Genomic DNA, 13,835 nt, shown 5'->3' with positions numbered 1-13,835 from the left:
AAATTTGTATATTAATAATCTTGATACAAAACCTCAGTAAATAACATTTTTAGAAAACATACCTACCTACTCAACGCACAAAGTACGGAGTTGACAGGTCGCCACAGTTGGTAAATGTAATAAATCATTTAAACCCACTTCAAGGCTGGGGTCTTTTCTCACGTGACTACCACGCTGCCCAAGTTTTGCGGACAAGGGAGCGACATTGGTGGACTTCGTACGCCTTTGAGAACATTATCAGGCATGCCGGTTTCCTTACGATGGTTTCCTTCGGCGTTAAAGCCAGTTCCAGAGTTCACTAGAAAAATTATATTTTTATTAATGCTGCGTAACGGTCTCATCATTTGCGTGACGTCATCTGTGTGTAAATAAAAGTGTTTAGTACCACATTTCACAAATAGATACAAATCTGCAATCTTATACTCTAATATTATAACTTACCCTCGTGTATATAATTACTAGTTGTGAAGAATATTTTTTTTTTATCCCCAGCAGCACGCACACAGGTTTTATCTAATCTTTTTTACTATGCCAAAAAAAACCGAGCGTGCGGTGGGCGGGCTTAAAAATAAGATTATTTATAAGTTTTATTTATTGATTTAAATTTATGATTTAAAAAAATATTTATATATTTTTTTTTACAAAAATAATTAAATTTTATTTTGTTATTGTGTTATGTTGTATATAAATACATTTTAGATAGCCCATTGTCTCTAGTTTCCTTCTTCTTCTTTTGATTTATGGCTTTTCGTAGTGCCAAAACAGCACAATGTACTTTGCCAGTGTCAAGTAGCTTGGAAAAGGCACGAACTAGAGTGGTCAGTAAAGAAAAAGAAATGTCTATTTCATAACTTCGACCTGCAATAGTAGTTGTTAGTGAAATGAACTAAGTACGCATGAATTTAACAATCATTTGAAGATAAAATAAAATTCAATATTTATATCCAAAATATAAAAATCATAGTTTTAATTTGTTATTTTTAATAAATTTCCATAGATATTTAACATCCAGACTATACACTGACATTAACACACACTCGACATTTAAGGGACGAGGAACTTTAGAAGGAAGTATATCAGATTATACAGATTAAAGGGCAATTTCGGGCAGGAAAAAAGGATATGTGAGACTGATCCTTCGTCCAGGCCACACTCACACAGAGAATGATCTCGAACTCTTATTTTTGTCAAATGTACTGGGGTACAAGCATGTCCAATCCGTAGACGACTGATAGTTGACGTGACCCAACGAACAGATTTTTTATGAATAAAGAACCAAGGTTTTCGGGGGATATTAGGCTGGATTGAAGCATATTGTTTTCCTTTAACCGATTTTGATTCGACCCACACTGAGTTCCAAGATTTCTCCAAGTCTAATTTTGCTAAGCAACGAAGGTCTTGCGGGTGGATTTTAAAATAGGTCATAGAACCCGATTCGGTTGCAAGTTTAGCCCAGGCGTCAGCTGTCTCGTTACCAATGATGCCTAAGTGACCTGTAACCCATCCTAACACAACGGTAAGGCCTTTCTGCTGACATGTTTGCAATACCTCTCTTATTCTTAATATGATGGAGATTCTCATCTTAGAGCGAAACGGATTATCCTTTAGTGCCTGTAAGCAGCTTAAGGAGTCAGTCAGTACATAACTTTGGGCTTCCACAAAGAGGATTGCTTCCAATATACCTATAGACTCTCCAGTAAATACTGAAGATTGTGGGGCACACTTGAATTGAATACCAATTTTGTATTTTGGTATCCAACATGCTACGCCAACGCAACCAGACAGAAATAATTTTGAGGCATCCGTATAGATGGTAAGGTACACGGGCCAGTTACTATGAATGATTTCATTGAACCTTTGGTTGGCCTCAATTTTATCGTTATGTATATTTAAATTAACAATGGATGGTTTATAAGTCAAACTTTTGAATGGTGTAGAAAAAAGGGATATCATTGGAGATGACTGAATTGGATGAGGAAGAGATGTGAATTTACGAAAACTATTTAAAAGAAAAGGGAGGTCTTGGTTTGTTTTGACAACAGAAGATAGCCGTCGAAGGCTATCAAATAACGGATGCGAAGAAAGTTGTAAAACATTACAGATAAAGCGGTCACATAAATACTGGCTTCTTATCTGAACTGGAGGATCAACGCATTCCACTTGCAGTGCATTGGTGGCCGATGACTTCATGGCACCAAGTATTATTCTTAGACATCTGTATTGTATTTTGTTTAGCTTTTCAGTTGCCAATTTGTTAGTGGTGTCAAGAACAAATAGCCCATAGTCCATGTGGCTGCGGATTATGGCATTATAAAGAAGTGTTTGGGAGTAGGGGTGAGCACCCCACCACACCCCTGACAATGCACGGAGGATGTTAATGCCACTTTCACATTTTTGACTGACGTGTAGAACATGAGACGCGCCATTGAGTCTTGAGTCAAGTACAACACCTAAAAATTTGGCCTTATTTTCGAGGGTAATATTAGCATCGGGAATGATTCTTTTTCGAGTAAAGACTACTGCCTTGCACTTATCGATTGAAAGAGACATACCATGATCTAATAACCACTGGCCTAAATAGTAAAATGCCGAGTTTAAGTTACTTGTGATATTTTCCATGCAATTGGAGCTAACTTACAAGAGCGATATCGTCAGCATATTGTAGAACATTGCAAAAGCTTACGAGAGACAGTTCGAGATCATAGGAGTAAATGCTATAAAGCTATGGACTTAAGACAGACCCTGAGGGAGACCTCTCCAGATGGGTCTGGGGAGAAGAAAAGAAGAAGGGGTTTTCACCAGAATATTTCGGGTTGATAGAAGATTTAATATGATTCGAGTTAACCTCGGCGGAATATTCAGCTGATGCAGTTTATGTCTCAGAAGCGGAAGGAGAAAACTATCATATGCTGATTCTATATCTAGAAATACACCCACGAGATACTCTCCTTTAGCCAGGGCTGTTCGAATATCTATTGTAATGACTCCAAGACTATCCATTGTTCCGAGTCCCTTTCGGAAGCCAAATTGGGACTTGGCCAATAAACCTATACTTTCTACTATCCATTCCAATCTGATTTTTATCAAGTGCTCCATAATTTTGGCTAACGTGGAGGAAAGAGCTATGGGACGGTAAGAGTTTGGATCCATGGGGTCTTTACCATGTTTTCGTATTGGGATTATGACTTGAGTTCTCCAAGATTCCGGGACTATTCCTGTTAAAAAAAAACTGTTGATCGAATCAAGGTAAAAATGTTTCGCTTTTTCGTTAAGTTTTACCAAAAAGGAATACGGTATGCCATCGGCCCCAGGCGCTGAATCTTTAAGACTTGAAAGAACTCCTTGTAATTCATCAAACGAAAATGGGGCATCCATTTCATTGCCAGATAATAAAGATGAGGAAGGAGTAAAGCTACTTCCACAAGGGACATACGGAGGAGCAAGTTTATCTACAAAGGCTTCAAGCCAGATATTTGTATCGTTCGATGAAGGATCTGTAGATGTAACAGAGTTCCGGATACGCTTAATTTTATTCCAGACTGAGGACGAGGGAAAACGGTGATCTAAGGATTCACAGTAATCTAACCAACCGTTTTTTTTCTTTTTAGACATAAGTCTCCTAGTTATACCATTAGTACGCTGGTAATCAAGAAAATTGCTACGAGTCATATTCATTGTATAAGAGGACTCAGCTTCCTTGCGTTTTTTTTATCATGTTTGTACACTCGTCATCCCACCAAGAAGAGCCGGCCGAGGGATCAGTCACTTCGCGTGATACATAAACAACAAAAGGGCCTGAATCCGTGTCCAAGTATATTTTAGATGCAACTTCTAGGGATAGATGGATATAAATTAACTGAATAGAGGGATTTGCAGATGCAGGATCACTGATAGATTTTTTAAATTAAATTTTCTCTTCTAGTGGTCGCTTGCGACCAGAGGAAGTCGGCGTACGCTGTGGGATTTCTACATGCTCCCCTGGATCAGGGAGCATGGGAGGATCTGCCTCCATGTTCCCCCAGCTTGGTACGAACGGCGGACGAATACAATAAGCAAGCACTTACCAACAACTTAACAATATTGCACAAAATATAAACACAAAACTATAATATATTTTACACCAAAGTCTCTCTGACCCGTGCGTTAACCACAGCTATTAAAAAGACACTCTGAACAGTTATTATTTTTGTAACCGAAAATTTTATATTTGGCGGCATAAAAATTCAACGTTGTTTCGCGCCATCTTTTTCACAAAAACTCTAGTTTTCTTACTCATGCGCCCATTTATGTAATTCGGTTTTAAGAATATAAGATGTTGCAATCTAAAAAATAAAATTATTATCAACTGGAAATTCTGGCAATGAAATAAAAATATTGATTTTGGCTTTTGAGTTTGACATTGACAATTGTGATTTACAACATTGCTGATTTTAGTGATTACATTACATTTTTGTGATTTTCATATAGAATTGGCTCAAACTAAACAAAGAGAATATTAGTTTATATTCATTACAATATAGTAGGTACGTGATACGTTAAAAGTAAAACAGTTTTATTAAATTTCTTGAGATTATCCGTTCTTCCTGATTTTTAAAATATTCAAAAGGTATGGTTAATCTGCTCGATACTCTAATGATAAATACGGTGGCGGAGGGAACTATGAATGTTTTACGCAATATCGTAAGTGTCTGCTTTGCCAACTCGCAATAATTATAGTCTTAAAATTATTTGAATACCATTACTGAATCTTTTGTATATTATGAAATAAAGCATTTTGGCAAAAATTTCAGGGACTGTTTAAGAGCAAGTCAGTAAGTCCACCACCAGCAATTATAATCAAAATGCCACTATGGGAACTAGCACAAGAGGCTGGACCATTTGTAAGGCTAGCTGGGCTAAGTGGAGCAACAGCTGTTGTTCTAGGGGCAATGGGTGCTCATCGCACATTCCCAGAAACAGATAACAAAGAAGACTTAAAGAAAATCTTTGAAACAGCTAATAGATTTCATTTTCTTCACACACTAGCACTCATGACAGTACCTCTATGCAAGAGACCTTATATTGTGAGTGCAAATTATTTCTATTTTACCTTTATATGGCATTCAGTCCTAGATATGTCTAAAGGCGGTATAGGCCGCATACCAGGGGTGGCAGTGTTCCAGGCGCATCAGAAATCAGAAGATGCTCATTTAATTACAGAAGATAGAAATCAAAAAAGTTCCCTGGTTTTCTCATAATAATATGTTTAAAACCTATTCCTATCGAAAATTATCAATCCTAGATGCCTCCAGTAATTGCACTTCAGTCATTTTTTAAAAATGTTTTTTTTTTCTTTAATTTTTAAGTTAGCCACTATGCCTTTTCTGTATTTTAACCCCTTCAACTATAAATCAACAATCTCAACTATGAATGAAAAATAAAGTTGCATGCACTATAAATAATATATATCCAGCAGTAAAGGGATACTAAAAAAATTGTTGCTGCTTAGATAACAGCAACACTCTTGCAATTAGTACCTTTATGCATAACTTTTTCAACAATTTGCACATGTGATATATTTTGTGGTGAAAATTTGAGCACAGACAAATCCACTCTGGTTACATGGTTTAGATTGGTTGACACTGAGGTGATAACTGATATGGGATATGGTGTCAATTTGTTTTGAAGTTGATATGTTTTGATAATCTTTTGTCTTAGTCTGCTATTTTTCTGCTAAGTTTTGTGTCATATATGCTTGATACAGGAAGCTTTGCAATCTAACTTGGACAGTCATCATTAAATAGAATTTATGAACTTTTATTTTTGTGAATTTATCACTAAAACTTCTTGTCTTTTGTGAATTTCAATTTTCTATCTTAACATTTAAATATAATTATTGCAGTGTTTTAAATTCATGGTGTTAAATTATATTTTCCGGTTTACAGGCTGGCACATTCTTCATAGCAGGCATGGGACTCTTCTGTGGCACTTGCTACTACCATGCCTTTACTGGCGAACGGGCATTACGTCGTCTCACACCTGTAGGAGGCTCTTGTCTTATCCTTGGCTGGATTGCAATGGTACTGTAGTTCCTATTCCTAGTTGTTGAACTCTTATTTAAGTGAAATGAATAAGTAGAAGTCATTCCAGACCTAGTATTGCTGTGTATTCATTTGCAAATTAAGTGTAATATTTTTAAAATACAATTTTAGATAAAACAGTATTTTCTTCAGAGTAGCAAATCAACAGAAGCAATGTGTAGTTATTTATGTATTTGGGTAAGGTAGTGAATGAATGCCCAAGTTTGTAATTTTGATTTAGCATCATTATCAGCTATTTATTTATTATTATTGTAGGTATTTGTATTATACATTATATGTATAGTAAACTCTTAATAAGGGGTGTGCATCGATAAATAATTATTTTTTCTGCTTCAAAATACTTTGGCTACAAACATTTATAATACAATGAATATTTTGCCTTATTTGCTTAATGTACCTCAACCAGGCGCATCTGTTTTGAGTAATATTTATGACTTCATATTTTGTAAATCATGGTCTTTCTGCAAAGTATTGCCTAAGCTCATGTAAACTAAACATAATATGTCAACAAATAAACATAAATTATTTCTACACACATTATTATAATGAATATTGTTATTTATCAGACCCCAGTCTAGCACAATTGTAAATAATACAATTCTACAATAATTATAATAAGTCGGTTTTTGAGAATCAAGTTACATGATTTTTTTTTGTTTCAATTTAAAATGTTTTATTCTTAAGAGTTATTGGAATTGTTGTTAAATTTGAATGTAACATAATATGTAATAAAAAGATCCGCAAAAACAGATATTTCATTTTAAAACAAACTTTAAAAGCAAGGAAGGGGCTTACATGTCTAGTTCATTATTTCTTAATTATCTTATAATGTAAATAATATTTTTAAAATAATAATTAAAGCATACATAAATTAATTGAAGATCACATTTAACAGATTTGTCTTAAAAAAACGAATAAAATTATTTTGTTTTGATTAAAGGGTAGGTAATTAAAAATGGAGTAATGTGCATTTTTAATTAATGTTTGTTCACCCATTTTATCCATCGATTGGGGATTTATTTTGTAAATTGTTTTATAATTTTATAGGGTATAATTTTAAAATATGTAGTCCCATTGTCACTATCTGATGAGATCTTATGAAAATCGAACAAAATCCAAGTATAAAAAATAAGAGGTGTACATTATGTATGTATGTACAACTCTCATAGAGGAAATCTGAATCTAAAAATGATTTAGGTATTTGAGTAATTCAAGGCTGTAGAATTAAAAAAAAGTTTTTTTACTCCACAAGTTAGCCCTCGACTGCTATCTAACCTGGCGGAAAGTGATGATGCAGTCTATGATGGTAGCGGACTAACGTGTTCGGGCAGTTATATTATAAACCCATGCCCCTACTAGTTTAATACGCGACCGGAACGCTAAATAGCGTGGCGGCACTGCTCTGTCTGTAGTAATAAGCCACGGAATCCTCCCACTAGACAAGACCAGAGAAAATTTAGAAATTATATTTGAACGAACCTGGGACCTCCCACTTAAAAGACTACTGCCACGAAGGACGACGCCATTTTTTTTTCTTCCAATTTAATATCTTGAATGTTTCTCTTCTTTGTAACGGCCTATTGGTGCAGTGGGCAGTGACCCTTCTTTCGGATTCTAAGGTCGGGGGTTCGATTACCACAACTGGAAAATGTTTGTGTGATGAACATGGATGTTTTTTAGTTTCTGGGTGTTTATATGTATTTATGTTTATTATTCATAAAAAAATATTCATCAGTCGACTTAGTAACCATAACACAAGCTACGCCTACTTTGGGGTTAGATGGCGATATGTGTTTTGTCGCAGTATATTATTTATTATATTAATAATATTTATTATTTATTATTTTTGCCAGGTGGAATGCGAACATTGGGTGGATGCTACTTTATATTTAACTACAATGTTACCAATGTAGTAACCAATATCTGGAAAACAAACGCAGTGAAAGAAAACACAGTATTTGTTCATTGTTGTTTATATGGTTTTATTGAAATTGTTACATAGTAAATTTTGCACTTTTATTTATTCATTTATGATTCTTAAAGTTTAATCAAAACATACACCATTTGGTATTAAATGCTATATTAGCGCATATTGGCTCACAAGGTGACAATGGTCAATCGTAACGTAGCTTATATGGTAAAATATACGGTAGATATATAATAGGTGGCGCCTGCATCGGGAGTCCTCGAAACGGGCAAGACAGTATATATATTTTGCTTACGCACTATAAGGACTCTATTAGCATCACACTTAACTATTATGTTGAGTTATTCTTCTAGATAAAGAAATATACAAAGCTATCACATTAAATTAACACAAAATATAATTATTAACATATCTCTGTAATCTAAAATCAATCTAAAAGAAAACAAATTCATAAAACACAGCACTTTTTAAGTGTCCGTCACATAAGGAAATAAAAACACTCTGATTGCACATAAACAGTCTTCCGGGGCTTTCGCCGCTATTACAAAAAAATATGATGTCACTAACCGCATCTGCACATGTACACAAGAGAACGCGGGGTCGTGCGGAAGGGAGCGGGTACCCTCAGCACAAGTTTTACTCGTTCGTAATCGAGGAGTCGTTTTCGAGTATCGAAATACTTGAACATGAGAGTAAAATGGATGTTATTCAGATTGTGCTAAACCTGAAATTTGTCTAAAATCACTCGGCTAGGGCTTTTGGCAGAGCGTTTGTAAAATTAAAATCAGAAGTACAGGTTTTGCAGTCATTAGGCCCATTTTACTTTGACAGTATAGAGTATGATATGAGAAAACGACTCCTCAATTGCGAGCAAGGAAATCGTGTACTAAGCCTAAAGGGGGGGGAAGCGTTAACACTTCACGACAGGTGGAAGGAATGCTGCCCCTCGGAGGCAGCCAGACGAAGCTTTGCACGCATCACCTCCGCGCCGCTGTAGTCAGGCAGCTTCAGGTAGTTGACGCACGTCATCACTGAGGGTAGGTACTCGTCGGGGTCCAGCGACGACTCCAGCGACTTGCGTACCACCGTCAATGGTGGATTCAGGGCCTTGAAGCCTAACAACAAAACAACCATTAAACGACTATCCATCCATTACGTCGCACGTTAACAAAGTAGGATAAGTTTATCATGTATGAATCTAAAGCAATGAAGCTTTAGATCCAAACTACAAATAAGCCAACCAAAGGTGTACAGAGTACATGTTTCGCCGAGTAACCGAGTTTAAATCTGTTTCATTGATGCCAAAACGAATACGCGGTTCAGGTTCTATCTTAAGAGAAACGAAAACAGGTCACTACTCCCGCATTAGTACATCTCGTATGCATTAAACAAATTGCGTTTATGCAAGTTAAGTAATTCTCATAAACAAGAAGCAAATGTGGTTTGTGCAAGTTTAATGCATCTCGTATACATGTCTTATATGTATTTAATGCAAATTTAGTACGTCTCGTGTACAGCTCGTAAGGCTTTTATGCCAGTTTAGTACATCTCGTATACAGGTCGCAAGCGTCTTTAATGCGAGTTTAATACGTGTCGTATACAGGTCGGAAGTGTATTTTGCGCATGTTCAGTAGGCACGTCTCGTATACAGGTCGCAAGTGTCTTTTATGCAAGTGTACTACGTCTCGTATACAGGTCGCAAGTATCTTTTATGCAATTTTTTTATACATTGCGTATACATATCACATAGAGGATTCACACTAAAATAACCATGAGAAACCTGTAGCAAGGCTTAAAAAAATTATCGGCTACTTTAAGTTTTTTGCCTTAGTTTTAACCGTTCGCTTAGCCTCTAACAGATACAGAATAAATAGAAACGGTTTGAGTAGTTGAGAATTAATACAGATAACAAACAACTATTTAAAAACTTATTTTCATAGTATTATAAATTAACCATACCAACCAAATCATTTAAAAGAAATATTATTAGATTAAAATATAATTTTTCAAAAATAAATTGAGTTACCTCCGGTGGGTAAACGTGGGCTTCCAGTCACGAATTGCAAGAAGAGTCGTTGTTCCTCGCGATTGTACGAGGATAGAATATCGATAAGCATACGTATCGCCCGCGACTCTGCGTTGTAGCCGTGGTCGGGACGAATACACTCTGCGAGCATCCTCGGATCCCATCGCTGATCGCGACCACCTAATAATATCGAATTATTTATTAATTATATAAAGTAATGAAGAAAAAAAAACATATATTCCACAATAGTATACCTGATGGGGTCCCACAAAATACTTGCTCCAACTCTTCCGGGTAAAATATTTTCAAATTCTCCAAAGGGAATACTGATTCGAAGCCTTCCTTGAATGCATCCATCTGCTTCGTTACACCTATGGAGACAACCCGAAAAATCACGATTAATTAAGTCTTATTTTTTAAACAAAGAAAAACCATCTGTCTGTTTCACATTACGAAATAACACTATTTATCTACTAGAGGTACGTCCGGTCGGTATGAAGGAGGTACTTTATTGCAGATGGAATAAAACTATTCGTGATAATCAAAAACGTTTTCTTCACTTTTTCCGGGGATTTTTACTTTTAGAGCGAAAACTACAAAGTTTTCTTAAAATTATGCAGTGACAACCAATAATCAGCTGTTTTCATTTAAGGTCAAATGGGGTTAAATTACTATGGCAAAAGAAGAAACATTAAGGTCCTAGATAATATTAAAACAATAGGTTTTTGACATACACATGTGGTTAGGGTTGTAAATTTTTTAATAAAATATAAGTTGCTTGGAATTAAAATTAATTCTTTAAATCGAGTTAAGTGACAACATTGTATAGGGGGTGCTATGTAGACCCGTTCCAAATGACCTTGTATATCAACAAATTACAATTTCAAAGTACAATAACAGTTAATTCCTAAAAATTTGCGACAACTGAACATCCTGTATTGCGTTGCTCGATGGACGTTCGTGGCATTAACTTACCGAATTTTTAAACTACCTGCTTTGTTATCCACTCAAGGTTTTTTGTAAATAGCAATAGCTATATTACTAATAAAGTTAAACTAAGGATATAGGTTTAAATAAGATTGTTAGTTAATATTAAAATATATTTATAATATCTACCTGCCTACCTACTACCAATTTTAAACTACCTAATTATATTGAGGGAATTTTATTTATATGGAATATCTTGATTGATGTAGTGACTAGGTGGGTGTTAATTAATTTCTTTAGATGTTACCTTTTGTCGACGGCACGGTGGTGTACGGTAAAATTCGTAAGAATTTATGATTACACCATAATAGTTTTAAGTCTACTTGTGAATTTTGGTTAATAAATGTATTTATTATTATTATTATTATGTACGCGTCAGTTGTGTACTCACCCTCGTACAGCAGCCAGTGCGTGACGAGCGATATGTAGTCGTGTAAGTTGTGCGCCGTGACCGGCAAGTCACGGCCGCCTCGACGCAGCTCTGTGCAGCCATCACCTGGCAGGATGAAATCTAGCCCCAACTCCTCGATAGGGCAGCCGTCGAGCTCGAGACCGTTTATCTGGAATGATTTTTAGTTGATCTTTGGATGTTTTGATTCACGGGATCCGACTAAAACAATGTAACCTTTTTTATGCCACAGCCTTTTTTAAAGTAATCATTTAGAAACAGAATCAAAATGACAACAGCTTGTCAAAGAATGATAGAAATGAGTGCTGCTTAACAGGTTGAAAGAACGTAAAACTATTAAATGCAAAAAATTTAGGCAGCCGAGTGGCGCAGTGGGCAGTGACCCTGTTTTCCGCGTCCAAGGCCATGGGTTCGATTCCCACAACTGGAAAAATATTTGTGTGATGAACATGAATGTTTTTCGGTGTCTAGGTGTTTATATGTATATTATAAGTATTAATGTGTATTATTCATAAAAATATTCATCAGCTATCTTGGTGCCCATAACACAAGCTACGCTTACTTTGGGGCTGTATAGCGATGTGTGTCTTGTCGTAGTATATTTATTTATTTAATGGAAAATCTATGTAGTTGTTCTAAGCGTCATAAAGATATTCTTGACCATATTTCTGACCAACCCATTGTCCACTTCACAAGAGTCAGTAAAATAGTACCTTTATCGAAACTTTCAAGTTAGTTCGTCTCAGTTGTTTATTAAAATTTTGGGATAAAATAAAAAATACTATACATGTATTAACTACTGTACTAAGTATTTTGTTTTTTTATTTTTTTTAGTTACAAATATTTATTTCTCTCAAGTTTGATAAAATTTGGTGCATTTATTTTTTCAACTTACGACTAGTATTACAGAGCACTAGCGTATGCTGATGCACCTATCAACATACATTAAAACTATATTTTACTAACCTACATACTAAACTTTGTCAATGTAACAAATCCACCACAATATATATCCCGAAAAAAAACTGCTGGTAAAAGTTACCCGCGGCATTTTGTGGCGGGTGATGATGATTACGATGAAAACCTGATGATGATGATGATGGTATAATGTGTCTGGCACTCACTATCTGGCTGCGTTGGTCGGATTCATGCCTCATGTCATGATGATATGATTCGTCTGGCACTAGCTGTCTGGCTGCGTTGGTCGGATTCATGCCCCATGTCATGATGATATGATTCGTCTGGCAATAGCTGTCTGGCTGCGTTGGTCGGGCGTGTTTGACGTGCCATAATGATGATGATATGTAGCGCCTGGAACTCACCATTTGGCTACGCTGGTCGGGCGTGTGCCTCGTGTCGGCAGCGAGGGCGCGTGCGCGGTCAGCCACACGCCGCAGCCGGCAAAGAGAGCGCCAGAGCTCGGGCGCTACGTGCCTCACATCGCTGAGCCCCAGCCAGCCCTGCTCGCTGACCACCCAGCGGTACATCGTCACCGACAGCGGAATATCCACCTGCGTACATACACAGCATATTTCTTAGGGGACTATACATCACTCTTTTAATCATTCAATACAAAAATCGCATGATAAATCTAAAAACAGATATTTGCGCCCTTCTAATTGTATACTCATTGGCATCGCTTTGCTGGAGTAGCGCGGATCTCTGCCAATATAAGTTGATGATTTTTTGATCGCTTGATGAAAAGCACATTTTAGGTTGTTTTCGCGAAAAGCGTTGTCTTATATCGTATTGAATTACAACACATTACAAATAGTTAAAGATTGTGAAATTACCGATAGTAAACTTCATAATAGAATGATTGTTTCCACATACACAAAGTAAGGTGTGAAAACAACAACAAAGCAACTTAAATTTAAACTCACCATTCTAGAATCCATTACAGCTTTAGCCATAAATTTACCGAGAAATCGAAATTTCGCTTTAACTCTGGAGACATGTGACGATCTCGCATTGCGGCCGATGGCCTGCGGGAATAGGCCGCAGGGCCACGAGACGTAGGTGGCATCGGGCGCGGGCGACGGTATGAGCGTCTCTTTCTCCAGCTCTGAGGGCTCCGGAGATCGGTCCTCGTCGAGGTTAAGGGCGTCGCGGACGGAGGAAGCTAGCCTTGCCGCGGCATCGGACGAACGGTCAGTAACCACCGGCGGCTGGCTCTTGACTATTTCGCCTCCGAACGAAGTCGGTTTCTGTTTAAAGTTTTCGCTGCCGTGCCAGAGATCCAAATCGGCACGCTGTAACTCCTGGGATACCAGAGCGTAAAACTCCAAAGTTGGGCCGAGACCGGTGCCAACCTCGTTCTCGTATTGAACTTCAAGAAGTGCCTGTAATGGTGAAAGGTTACCCTTACTAAATATGTTATACAATGTTTACTGGTTTTTTCTTTCA

General features: G+C 36.7%; 2 protein-coding genes across 5 annotated transcripts in view; one reads left to right on the top strand and one right to left on the bottom strand.

Annotated features, from left to right (window-relative positions):
- Nucleotides 1–4,406: 4,406 nt before the first annotated feature.
- On the top strand, nucleotides 4,407–6,816 carry LOC120623281 (transmembrane protein 256 homolog). Its single transcript, XM_039889224.1, has 3 exons — nucleotides 4,407–4,680; nucleotides 4,791–5,063; nucleotides 5,925–6,816. Exons 1-3 carry the CDS (start codon nucleotides 4,609–4,611, stop codon nucleotides 6,066–6,068), a joined length of 489 nt encoding a protein of 162 aa, XP_039745158.1. The 5' UTR covers nucleotides 4,407–4,608; the 3' UTR covers nucleotides 6,069–6,816.
- Nucleotides 6,817–8,037: 1,221 nt separating this feature from the next.
- LOC120637929 (E3 ubiquitin-protein ligase TRIP12) overlaps nucleotides 8,038–13,835 on the bottom strand; it is a 64,552-nt gene continuing 58,754 nt past the window's right edge. For 3 of the 4 annotated variants that reach the window (XM_039910000.1, XM_039909998.1, XM_039909997.1), the window contains exons 34-39: nucleotides 13,313–13,771; nucleotides 12,752–12,940; nucleotides 11,412–11,580; nucleotides 10,288–10,404; nucleotides 10,034–10,213; nucleotides 8,926–9,122 (exon numbers count right to left, since the gene is read on the bottom strand). In XM_039910000.1, coding sequence (XP_039765934.1) covers nucleotides 8,926–9,122; nucleotides 10,034–10,213; nucleotides 10,288–10,404; nucleotides 11,412–11,580; nucleotides 12,752–12,940; nucleotides 13,313–13,771 — 1,311 coding nt within the window. Of the gene's footprint in view, nucleotides 9,123–10,033; nucleotides 10,214–10,287; nucleotides 10,405–11,411; nucleotides 11,581–12,751; nucleotides 12,941–13,312; nucleotides 13,772–13,835 lie in introns of all 4 variants that reach the window. The other variant, XM_039909999.1, reaches the window with a different exon arrangement.

This window comes from Pararge aegeria, chromosome 4 (genome assembly GCF_905163445.1).
Source record: "Pararge aegeria chromosome 4, ilParAegt1.1, whole genome shotgun sequence".
NCBI classification, from domain to species: Eukaryota; Metazoa; Arthropoda; class Insecta; order Lepidoptera; family Nymphalidae; genus Pararge; species Pararge aegeria.
Note: the sequence above shows the minus strand (reverse complement) of the source record. Positions and strands in the feature narration are given on the sequence as shown.